At 35.0% G+C, this 13,329-nt stretch overlaps 1 protein-coding gene across 2 annotated transcripts in view; it reads right to left on the bottom strand.

The window, feature by feature from the left end:
• Positions 1-324: 324 nt before the first annotated feature.
• Positions 325-13,329, bottom strand: part of dhx8 (DEAH (Asp-Glu-Ala-His) box polypeptide 8) — a 58,675-nt gene continuing 45,670 nt past the window's right edge. For both annotated transcript variants that reach the window (XM_073071582.1, XM_073071583.1), the window contains one exon: positions 325-1,499. In XM_073071582.1, the coding sequence (XP_072927683.1) occupies positions 1,280-1,499 (220 nt within the window). In that variant the 3' untranslated portion in view covers positions 325-1,279. The remainder of the gene's footprint in view (positions 1,500-13,329) is intronic.

Below are 13,329 nucleotides of genomic sequence, written 5' to 3'. Positions count from 1 at the left end.
AGCATAAAGTTATTTTCCAAGTACTCAAGTTAACACCACTAGGAAGCTTCATTATATAAAGTTTAATGGTGCCATCTGCATTATTTACTTTGACATTCTGACAGTCAATATTCATTACCTAAAACCAAAACTATAACAGTAATTACCATGCAAAAAGAAATGTGTAGGTGCATTTCCAGGCAGTAACCACATATTAGCACACAGAGCAATGATGAAGTGGCCCTGTGGTTCCTGCCTGGATGAATGAAGTTACAACACTGTAATTATAACTTTGTAGTTATGTCCGAAAGAACTAGAGTAGCATGAAAAATATATCGAGGAATGTAAAATATACAGCTGTTTTTATTTGTACTTGTGACATACAACACAAATAAAAAATGAACTTTTTTTTTTACATACATGAAATATCAATTTATATACACCTAATTTGTAAATAAAGCTGGCATGTCGTATAATGTAAAAAAATTCCCTTGTTTCTCGTTCTTGCTGCTGCAATACCTGCACTGCAAAACACCTATCAGGACTAAATGCTACACATAAAATAGAAAATGTAACATTTTGAAGGTTAGTACAGTATTTGACATTCCTTTCTGAAATTAAATGGAAACAAAAGAAACATCCGTATCACTCCGTTCACTGGGCAACTCATCAATATCCGGCATTCCACTGGTACAATGTCTTTTAAGAAAGTAATGAGAAAAGCAATGTTTTACAAATAAACATTTAATCTATTTCAATCAAGTTTAAAACTCCCAAGTCAAACTCGAGTGATTAAAAAAAGTACCGGACCTTCTGTGCAAAGCAAAACTAAAGGAAGAAAAGTGGGTTGATGTTAAAGATAGCTCTGCACTTTGACAAATCTTTAAACATTAGCTTTTTGAAAAATGGTAAAACATATTCTCTATTCTGTTTTGTGCAAGTGTCCACGAAGTAACTCTGCTTTTGTAGAAGATAAAGGGGATGCCAAATTGAAAAAAAACATTTATAATTATATATTATGCAGGCACACAAGATTGCAGCTTTAAACCAAGCTTACATGTGACAGATTGCATCACTATGACACATGAAAAATAAATCAAGAGATGGAGTATTTCCTTGTATAAAAAGCTTCTATGCAGCTCTTTTTTAAACTTTCAAAAACAAATTATACAGCAGCGTTAATTGCTTTAAATATTCCAGGCACCAATTTCCAGTTCCGAGGGTGAAGTATACAGACCACTTTTCACCCATCCATTTTCAATGCTGCCTCTCCATCACCTTCCTTAAGATGACCAGCAGCCTAACGTCGTCTGAATGCTCGAGAAATTCTCCAGGCATTGGGCTCTTCATAGCGGTTGTACAAGGGCTCCAGCCTCTGTTGTTTCTTTTGTTTGCTGAGTTTAGTTGGATCAGATACTTTGAAGAAAGCAGGTGCAAACTCCACCAACCAGCGGGGGTCAATTGTGGTCACTTCTCGCATGTACTCTTTGGTAGTTAATACAAGTTCATGATATACAACCCTGAAAGAAAGAAATATTTTATGTTTTTTTTCCCATTTTCTTTATTTCACCTTTTCACATTCAGGAAAATATTTCAGTTTTATCATAGGAGATTATGAACAATTCAAGGAAAGAATCTAAATCTATATTAACAATGGACTCTGACCAATTAACTTTAATAATGAGTCATTAAGTGTAGGAACAGGCGGGAGAACTGATGTGGTGCTATTGTCTTTGGAATCGGGAGGTCAGCTGAGACTGTTGGGCTCAAAGTTTCTTCCCTCCGTTAACAAAAGAACATTCATGTGAGCTATGTCTGATGAACCCTTTCTTGCAACTTAACACAAAATGGCAATTTTATTAAGAAATGCCACAAAGAACACTGCCATTAAAAAAGGAAATACACAACGATGCAGTACAAGGTCTACTTCATACTGTTGGGAATTATGTTACCACTTTGGCGCAGTGTTTTCACTTAAGACAACACCAGAAATCTGAAGTTTCCAGTCTCTTCTTTTTGAATCCAATTTAGGCTGCCATATCACTGAAGCATTAAGTGGGTATTGCACTGTTGGGACCTAGCCTTTAAAAATGAGTGAATAGGATAAAGCCAAGACAGCTTTCTCATGCCAATATCTAAAGATCTCTTGTTCAAAGAGAAGCAAGGAAGTTCTCACAGTGGTTTACCCCTAACTGATAATAAAAAAAGACCACCTAGTCAATTACCTTATACTGACAGACATTCTATGCACAATAAGGCCATATTTTGCACTTTAAAAATATTGAAACTGGTTATGCCACATTTTCAGAAGTCCTGGGGTAACGAAAATAAAACTGTTTTGTACTTAAGACATGTCTAAGCCTGTTCTGAGTTCCAAAACAGGAAAACGACCTGTCATTTTCTGGACAGATCAATTTACTTATCTCTTTCTCTTTCCAATACCTTTTAATTGCTTCATGTAACAAATGTTAGAGTATGAAATGACTGCCTGACCAGATAGTGGAAAGTGATTCAATTACAGCTTTCAGGTGGGATTGAGATGAATACCGTAGATGCCGGATTATAAGCCGCTACTTTTTTCCCACGCTTTGAACAGCTTTGAACACTGCGGCCTTTACTACGGTGCGGCTAATGCATGGTTTTTTTTCATGCCGCCAAAAACATTTTGCCTCGTAACAGTAGACCAATAAAATTGATGAGTAGTTCACAGAGGTCCAATGAAATTGTACGATAAATCAAGCGCACTTTCACAATTAAATTATTGTAAATCAGTCATTTGTACTCACCCTCATCAACATGGAAAACACTCGAAGAAAAGCATTGTGCTGCCTTTATGGCAGTTATTTAGTTTATAATATTTTCGCTTAGTAATTCATTTGTTAGTATTTTCTAGTTAAAGTTAGAAGTGTTTTAAGTATATTTGTTTTCTGTACTACATCCCGGGATGCGATGACGTCACATCCGGTTTCGCCGCGTCTTGTGGGAAAATACCAGTTTGCGATAAACGGAAAGGTGGGGGCGAGCGCATTAGACCCGCGCGAGAACGCTGCTTTTAAGTTAAAGGCGATCAATAACTTTTCCTGGTAGGCTGCAGTATATTTTTTTTACCAGTCGTTAGGAGATATTGGAATGTTGTTCGTGCACTGTTCAGTAAAAAAGTATACGCAACGTAATTTGTGTGTTACCGATACGTATGTATATTTAAAAGTAGCCGTGTTACAGGCACGGTTCGAAAAAAAGCATTTGCAATATGTATTTGTTTATGTTACCATACGGATTTAATTAAAAGTTAAAAAATCCTCCCGTGTAATATCTTTCTGTGTAAATATCTCATATTACAACATGGGACACCTGCGGCTTAAAATCCGGTGCGGCTTGTACAAGTACAAAATTGATTTTCTTTCTAAAATTAGAGCCTGCGGCTTTTAATCAGGTGCGCTCTGTAGTACGGAATCTACGGTACTTGAAAGACTAAAGTGCAGAGGACCAACTGGATCATCAAAAAGGTGTAGAGCAAACAAGGACCTCCCTTGTTGCTACATCTCTCCATTTCCTGGGCCAAATGCTGTACCGTCAAGGACATGCTTTCCTACACCAACTTTAATTGACATTGTTGACATTGACAAATATTATGAAAACAATTTGATTTGAATATTATACTAAAATGAACTGTGCAACTTCGCGCACAATGATTTATTAATTAGGATCTACCACCACTGGAAAAAGATCATGGGGGCGGGAATCTCAAAAATAAAGACATTATTCTAGCTTCATTCCAGACAACAGAACAAGCCCACTAGGAAAGCCTTGAACAAGAACTAACTTATGGAGTCGTACTTGTTCAGGACATTACCTTAAGGCTTGTTCTGGTGCCCAGTGTGAAGCTGGAGCAGGAAATAGATTATTCACATTTTTGAGGTATTCTTTCGTAAACTGAGGTTTCTTCCAGTGAGGATGCCCACCCAGAACAAGATCTGGGATTAGCAGGATTTTGCCCAAACTAGGGAAATAGAATGACCTCCAACCAGTTAGGTGAAAATTAATTTAAGGATGTGACAAGAAGGGGAAAATATTTTTGAAAATGGAACATTGGAAAGTAAACTGCAACTTATGTACACAGAAAAAAAACCTAAACATTATATTGAGTTTATATGTAGCTTTCAGAAGTCATAAGGCATAAAATGTTTGCGGTTACAGAATAAAGGATTACTTCTTCTTCAAATAAAACAAAGATTTGCAAATAGCCATCTGCACAAGAATATTCATGCTGTGTAGACAGAATGTTAAACCAGGCTGCCAAATGTAGCAAATCAATTAAATAAATGGGGAAGTGACTCACTTAGCCCAAAGGGTTTACCATACCATAATCCACTATGGAATATGGGCTGACATTATCTGTATGCCAATTAAAAGAAACTTCAGCATTGAAAAATAAATTTTCATGGAATTAGAATTGCATAAAACTACCAGAATGTTATAGGCAGATTCTTGCTAATTAGTTCTATTACTATATCCACTTTCCAATCTCTCACAGCATTCTAAAACAAGCCAATTACATCATTTTTTAAGATTAAGTTTTGGATTTACTCTTCTAATTACCTTTCCTGGTGGAGTTCCACCAATGAAGCAAAAAAAACAGCCAAGAAATTTGAAACTTCCATGATCTCCGATATGTGAGGGGTGTAGTGGAGTGGACTTTGGAGAAGGCTTTTTTGTGAAAAGTATAATCATGGTTTCCAATCAACAATCTCTCCTTCAGTTAGCCGTACATCTCATTGTACCTGATGCAGTGTGTGATAGTCACTACCAACATTTCTAGTGCAGATTTTCTGGTCAACTGAACAACTTTAATACAACTGAAACTTTTAAAAAAGACAACTATATTTGGCCTTTTGTTATTTCTACGCCACATTTCCATCTTTCTCATCTTATAGAGGCATTTAAATCTACCTCTGCTCAAGCTTTCAGATTTGCTTGTCCTAATATTTCATGTGGTAAATTGATTTTTACATAATGCACCTGTGGAGTTCCTTGGAATGAATTAGGAAACAGCGCTGAACCTATGCGAGTCATTTTGACAAAACAGTTTTAGATGTTGTTACGTGATTTTTTTTTTCTAGTTTTCTAGTCTACTTTGAGACAAAATTCTCAAAGGCACAATTTCACACTCAGGGTGCATCAGTTTTATTAGTGGGGACTCACATGTATTACATGCAAACATCATTTTTTTAATTCAAAGAGGTGGGTACAAGTGATGATTTTACTGCATGCACTTTAACGTTTAGAAACTGTTCTTAAAATCAGAATTGTTAATAAGATGAATATTGCTCTGTGATTCAGCAAATTGGAATTTGGCCAATTGTAGCACAATTCTCAATAAGTTTGAAAGATGGCACAAAACTCACAACTAAGCAGTTATTTACATTTTCATCACCTGATTTCATTTCCATTTTTAATTTCCCTTTGGCACCTATTAAAAAAAGAGTTAAACTCTCAATTACTGGTGGAATTACGTAGGAAACACGAGGGGGTATTTCTTTACTCAGAGAGTGATAGCTGTGTGGAATGAGCTTCCTGTAGAAGTAGTAGAGGCCAGATCAGTTGTGTCATTTAAGGTAAAATTGGATAGGTATATGGATAGGAAAGGAGTGGAGGGTTATGGGCTGAGTGCGGGTAGGTGGGACTAGGTGAGATTAAGAGTTTGGCACGGACTAGGAGGGCCGGAATGGCCTGTTTCCGTGCTGTGATTGTTATATGTTATATGTTATATGTTACTGGTGATACTAACACAAACCATGAAATGGCCTTGTGGAACAGCTCTCTATCTGCCATTTTAAATGAAGTCTTAAGAAGTTTACTTCTGTTCACTATAATGTCACCAATAATATTTCCTTTATTTTACAATGCATCTCCAGTACTTTAATCACAAACAAGAGAAAATCTGCAGATGCTGGAAAACCGAGCAACACACACACACAAAAAGCTGGAGGAACTCAGCAGGCCAGGTAGCATCTAGGAAATGAGTAAAGTCGACATTTTGGGCTGAATCGCTGACTGTACTTTTTTCCTAGATGTTGCCTGGCCTGCTGAGTTCCTCCAGCATTTTGTGTGTGGTTCCAATACTTCAATATTCTCTGTCTACCTCCACACAAATGATGTAAACTCTAGCTAGTATACAAGCCTACTGCAAGTAAAGCTTTCCAATGTCTTTTCTTACTAAGCTTTTGGTGAGTCTAGTGAATGTCAGCACATCATTCAAAATTAATGGGATGATGGCTAAGCAGATGTTGCTCACAAATGGCACATCTGGCATCTAAACACTACATTCTGCATGTGGACAGCAATCAATTACAGGAATTCATGCCAGTTTTTCCTCTTGTTGGCCCTTGGGCATGGAATTCCACTGCGGTGGAAGTCCCACATCACTAATACTGCTCAACACCATGAACTTCATGTCATGTATAGCTCTGTATGTTAGATAATACTTTTATTCAGCAAGCTTTCAAGTGACATTAGGTATATTTATAAATACTAAAAATATGTAAGCAGTAGGGTAATGTAAACTGTTTACAAACACATACCCTCAATGAACTTTTTACTATAGAACCACTATAGAAAAACTACCTAGAATGCTAGCTTAGGAAAGGTTATACCATAAGAGAGATCACACTACTCAATCAGGAACATTCAGAAACACTACAGTAATAACATGACAGCAAACACAAAGATTAAAGTGGATGAACGGATGTATGAGAAAAGTTATCAGGAAATGAAATATCAAAATAATTTATGAGCAAGTGAAAAGTATTAAAAAAACAAGATCGGTATAGAAATATTTACAAAAGAAATCTTTGTGTAATAGAAAGCAAAGGTTAGGTGGTAACATGAAATAAATATTTTGCCTCAATTACTACTAATTCAGTACAGATTTGGACATACCTAGCAAGGTTTGATACTGAAATTTGCTGATGATATAAACCTCAAAAAAACCCTGGAAAACAGTTAAGAAGAATGCTAGAAGACTATTTAATGAAGTGTGAATACTGGAGGCAGATGCAGTTCAACTCAGAAAGGCTGCAATGTATTATAGGGCCAATGATGTGAAACAAATATGAGAAATAAATTCTGCAAAAATACTGATGAGAATGTATTTGCTGTGCCAAGTACTGTTCTGAACATATTACTGAAATGGTATTACAGCCTTCAAAAGATTTATTATGAAAGGCAAAAATTCAAAATCATAACATGAGTGACAGGCTACAGATTTAGATTATGGTTCAAAATGGAATTCCTCAAGTTAAAGTATGATCTGACACTTTCATGAAAGACATGAATATGTAAATTGTGAAAATATTTTTGTATATTGATGACACTTGATGAAGTTTTCAGATGGTATGTTACAGGGTAAAATTAGAATTATTCCCATGCTGGCCAAGACAGACACACACACACACTTTATCACAAACAGCTGTTGAGCAGTGACCACAACAGGAGTTAAAATGTGCAGAGGTTTTTGCTGGACAAAGTAACACCATACAGACATCACCAAGGTGAGGACAGATTGAACAATGTCAATGCCATGTTCTTCCTCTACTCGATCTTCCACCCAGAGGAAAACAAGTCAGGCAACAATTTAATCTCATCTTTCAGTCAATAGCAAGTTGTATTAAGAGTCTGTGCTTCAGGTAATGCATCAGTTAGGTTTTGTTGATTCATAGTCTCAGTAGTGCAGGCACTACTGATCCCCAAATGAGAAAAGTGGGAAGTTTACACTTTCCCCCTTGTAATTGCAAGGTTTCCCCAATTTCCTCTGACATCCTAAAATAGTGCTGATAAGCTAGTTGGCTAGCAAACTACCCTTAGTGTAAGTACAGTACTGTGCAAAAGTCTTAGGCACATATATAGCTAGGGTGCTAAGACTTTTGCACAGTACTGCGGTAATTTTATGCACTGTACTGCTGCTGCAAAAAACAAATTTCTTAACATATACGAGTGATGATAAACCTGATTCTGATGTAGGTCTCTTTTGCGAACTGAGTGGAAAGGAGGCAAGGAGAGGGGCATCATGGTCGGGAAATGGGGAAGGGAGAGGGGAAGGGAGAGGGGAGGGAGCAGGAAGCACCAGAGTGACTTACTGTATTGATCAATAAACCAAGTGTTTGGAATCAAGTGACCTTGCCTGGTGTCTCAGGGCTGAGTGTGTCTGCACCCACACCACACCCCCACTGCAGGCATTACTTCTCTGCCACCTCTCCCACAGCACCTCACCTTGAACTGAATCTTACATCCTTCATATACACGAGTAGTAAAAATGTTTACGTTACGTCTCCGTCTAAATGTGCAATGTGCAATCATAGTAATTTACAATAATTTATAATAAATAGAACAGTCAATGTAACATAGAAATACACTCAAATCAGCGTAAGTTAATCAGTCTGATGGCCTGGTGGAAGAAGCTGTCCCGGAACCTGTTGGTCCTGGCTTTTATGCTGTGGTACTGTTTCCCAGATAGTAGCAGCTGGAACAGATTGTGGTTAGGGTGACTCGGGTCCCTGATGACCCTTCGGGCCCTTTTTACACATCTGACTTTGTAACTATCCTGAATAGTGGAAAGTTCACATCTACAGATGTGCTGGGCTGTCCACACCACTCTCTGCAGAGTCCTGCGGTTGAGGGAGGACAGGCGGTGATGCATCCAGTACCAGGCATCCCATACCAGGCAGTGATGCATCCAGTCAGGATGCTCTCAATTGTGCCCCTGTAGAAAGTTCTTGGGATTTGGGGACCCAAACCAAACTTCCTCAACCATCTGAGGTGAAAGAGGCGTTGTTGTACCTTTTTCACCACACAGCAACGTGTACAGACCACATGAGATCCTCGGTGATGTGAATGCTGAGGAATTTAAAGCTGTTCACCCTCTCAACCCCAGATCCATTGATGTCAATAGGGGTTAGCCCATCTCCATTCCTCCTGTAGGCCACAACCAGCTCCTTTGTTTTTGCGACATTGAGGGAGAGGTTGTTTTTTTGACACCACTGTGTCAAGAGAGATTACTTCTTCTCTGTAGACCATCTCGTTACTGTTGGAGATTAGGCTAATCAACGTAGTGTCGTTGGCAAATTTAATTAGCAGATTAGAGCTATGGGTGGCGACACAGTCATGGGTATACAGGGAATAAAGGAGGGGACTTAGTATACAGCCCTGAGGGACTCCTGTGTTGAGGGTCAGTGGGGCAGAGGTAAGGGAGACCATTCTTACCACCTGCCAGCGATCTGACAGGAAGTCCAGAATCCAGCTGCAGAAGGTAGGGTCAAGGCCGAGGTATCTGAGCCTAGACAGAATTATGGTGTCGAATGCTGAACTGTAGTTCAAGGACAGCATTCTCACATAAGCATCCTTCTTCTCTAAATGCACAAGGATGGTATGTAGAGCAGTTTCCAACATCCTTCACCATTCCTTCTTTTTTATTATTATTTATTTATTAAATTTTAGAAATTACAAAGAATAAATGTGATATAAAATAGTAAGAAAATAATATTAACCCTCCCCCCTCCCCTTAACCCTCCCCCCCCTTAACTCTTATCTGAAGAAAGAAAAAAAAAGGAAAGAAGAGAAAGATTGCCTGGATATCGGAGGATCCCCACATGCTCCATGGAGTTCAAAATAATTTTAATATTTATTTTTACTTTCCCCCATTACTTTATAATTTTATCTTCAAAGGACCTATGTATTTAATCCTATCTTTTGTAAGTATGGGAACCAAATTTTCAAAAATATATCATATTCATTTCTTAGATTGTACGTAATTTTTTCAAGTGGAATACAACTATGTATTTCATTATTCCAACGATCCATAGTTAAATATAAATCAGATTTCCAAGTAACTGCGATAACTTTTTTGGCTACTGCCAGTGCAATTTTTATAAATTTTTTCTGATACTTATTCAATTTAAGTTTCGGTACTGTCCCTTCAATGTCTCCTAATAAAAATAATAGTGGACTATGTGGGAGTTGTACTCCAGTAATTTGTTCCAATAAAAGTCTTAAATTTATCCAAAATGGTTGAATTTTAAAACAAGACCAAATAGAATGTAAAAAAGTACCAATTTCTTGATTACATCGAAAACATTGGTCAGGCATATTTGAATTTAATCTATTTATTTTCTGTGGTGTTATATATAATTGATGTAAAAAATTATATTGTATTAATCTAAGTCGAACATTTATTGTATTTCTCATACTATCAGAACATAATCTTGACCAGTTTTTTCCACCAATTTTAACATTCAAATCAGATTCCCATTTTTGTCTTGATTTATGAATTCCTGATTTAATTGTCTGTTTTTGAATCAAATTATACATACAAGACGTAATTTTTTAAATTTTTCCCTTCTGAATTAATATTTCTATTTCACTAGGTTTTGGTATCAACATTGTTTGACTCAGCTTTTCTCGTAAATAAGCTTTTAATTGATCAAACAACATCAATATACCTCCTTCAAAACAATCACCTATATATTTAATCCCCTTTTGGAACCAATTATGTAAAAGTTTCTTATCCATTGTAAAAGGAATAAGCCTATTTTGAATTAAAGTTCTTTTTGCTAATAAAGATTTCTTTATCTCATCGTCCATATTTACCTTATTCCATAAATCAATCAAGTGTCTTAATATAGGAGATTCTTTTTTTTCCCGTATCCATTTGGATTCCCATTTATATATAAAATCTTCTGGTATGTTTTCTCCTATCTTATCTAATTCTATTCTAATCCATGCCGGTTTCTCTTCATCAAAAAAAGACGCAATAAATCTAAGTTGATTTGCTTTATAATAATTCTTAAAATTTGGAAGTTGTAACCCTCCTAAATCATATTTACATGTCAATTTTTCCAATGATATTCTTGACATCTTTCCTTTCCAAAAAAATTTCCTTACATATTTATTCAGTTCTTGAAAAAACTTCTGAGGTAATTGTATTGGTAAAGTTTGAAATAAATATTGCAATCTAAGAAATACATTCATTTTTACAGCATTAACTCTACCTATTAATGTTATTGGTAACATCATCCATTTATCAAGATCCTCTATTTTTTTTTAATAATGGCAAATAATTTTGTTTATATAAATTTTTTACATCATTATCAACTCTAATACCTAAATATTTTATCCCATTTATTGACCATCAAAATTGAGTTACTAATTGACATTGATTATAATTTCCTTTGGTAAGGGGTAAAATTTCACTTTTATCCCAATTTACTTTATACCCTGATATTTTCCCATATTCTTCCAATCTAAAAGATAATATTTGCAAAGATTGCAATGGGTTTGTTAAATAAATCAAAACATCATCAGCAAATAAATTAATCTTATATTCTTCTTGATTGACTCTAAAACCCCCAATGTCTGAATCTGTTTAATTAATTCAGCTAATGGTTCTATTGCCAATACAAATAAAGCAGGTGATAATGGGCAGCCTTGTCTAGTTGACCTCGTTAAGCAAAATGGTGTTGAAATCTGACCATTTATAACTACTTTAGCTTGAGGATTAGTATTTAAAGTTTTAATCCATTGTATAAAAGATTTTCCTATCTCATATTTTTCCAATACCTTAAATAAAAAATCCCATTCCAATCTATCAAATGCTTTTTCTGCATCCAAAGCAACTGCCACACTCATTTCCTCTCTTTTTTTGTGCCAAATGAATTATACTAAGTAACCGGGTTATATTATCCATTGATTGTCTGTTTTTAATAAAACCTGTTTGGTCCATATGTATTAATTTTGGTAAATATTTAGATATTCTATTAGATAAAATTTTTGCTAGTATTTTATAATCTGTATTCAACAAAGAAATAGGCCTATATGATGCTGGTTTTAAAGGATCTCTATCTTTTTTTGGCAATACAGTTATGATCGCTGTTAAAAAAGATTGTGGGAGTTTATGCATTCTTTCCACTTGGTATATTAATTCCATAAAAGGAGGAATTAATAAATCTTTAAATTTTTTATAAAATTTAGGAGGAAAACCATCTTCTCCTGGGGATTTATTACTCTGAAGTGATCCTAAAGCTTCTTCAACCTCTTTTAATGTAAAGGGCATATCTAATCCTTTCTGTTCTTCCAAATTTAATTTTGGAAGGGTTATTTGTGATAAAAATTTATCTATCTCAGCAATCTTATTTTGTGATTCTGATTGATATAGTTCAGTATAAAATTTTAAAAAAGTTTCATTAATTTCTAAAGGCTTATAAGTAACCTTATTTACACTTGTTCTAATTGCATTTATTGTTTTAGAAGCCTGTTCTGTTTTCAACTGCCAAGCAAGAATTTTATGTGATCTTTTTCCTAATTCGTAATATTTCTGTTTAGTTCTCATAATTACTTTTTCTGTACGATATGTCTGGAGTGTATTATATTGTAGTTTTTTATTAACAAGTTGTCTTCGTTTTTCTTCTGTCATATATCTTTGAGATTCTTTTTCTAACTTTATGATACCTTTTTCCAATTGATCTATTTCTGCTGCATATTCCTTCTTAATTTTAGATGTATAACTTATAATCTGACCCCTTAAATATGCTTTCATCACTCCCCATAATACAATTTTATCCTCAACTGAATGTAGATTTGTATCCAAAAAAAATTGAATTTGTTTTTTCCATAAAATCACAAAAATCTTGACGTTTTAATAAAATTGAATTAAATCTCCATCTATAGATCGATTCCTCCTTATCCATCATTATCATTGTCATTATCAAAGGGGAATGATCTGACAGTATTCTTGCTTTATATTCCACACTTTTCACTCTATCTTGAATATTTTTTGATAATTAAAAAAAATCAATCCTTGAGTAAGTTTTATGTCTATTTGAATAAAATGAATAATCTCTTTCTCTTGGATTAATTTTTCTCCATATATCAATCAGGTTTAAATCTTTCATTAATGATAAAGTTAGTTTTGTTACTTTTGATTTTGTAACAACTTTAGTTGACCTATCCAAAACTGGATCTAAACAAAAATTAAAATCTCCACCTATTAATATTTTATCATGTGCGTCAGCCAAGTTCAAAAAAACTTCTTGTATGAATTTTGCGTCATTTTCATTTGGAGCATAAATGTTCATAAAAGTCCATAATTCTAAAAAAAATTTGACAATGTATAATCACATATCTCCCCACAGAATCAATTATTACATTTTGTATTTTAATTGGTAAAGATTTATTAACCAAAATTGCAACTCCTCTCGATTTTGAATTAAATGAAGCTGCAATGAAATTTCCAACCCAATCTCTCTTTAATTTCTTATGTTCTGTTTCTGTTAAATGTGTTTCTTGTAAAAAAGCTATATC

The sequence above is a fragment of the Hemitrygon akajei genome, chromosome 18, assembly GCF_048418815.1.
Source record: "Hemitrygon akajei chromosome 18, sHemAka1.3, whole genome shotgun sequence".
Taxonomy (NCBI): domain Eukaryota; kingdom Metazoa; phylum Chordata; class Chondrichthyes; order Myliobatiformes; family Dasyatidae; genus Hemitrygon; species Hemitrygon akajei.
The sequence above is the reverse complement of the archived record's forward strand: the minus strand, read 5'-3'. Positions and strand labels throughout refer to the sequence as shown.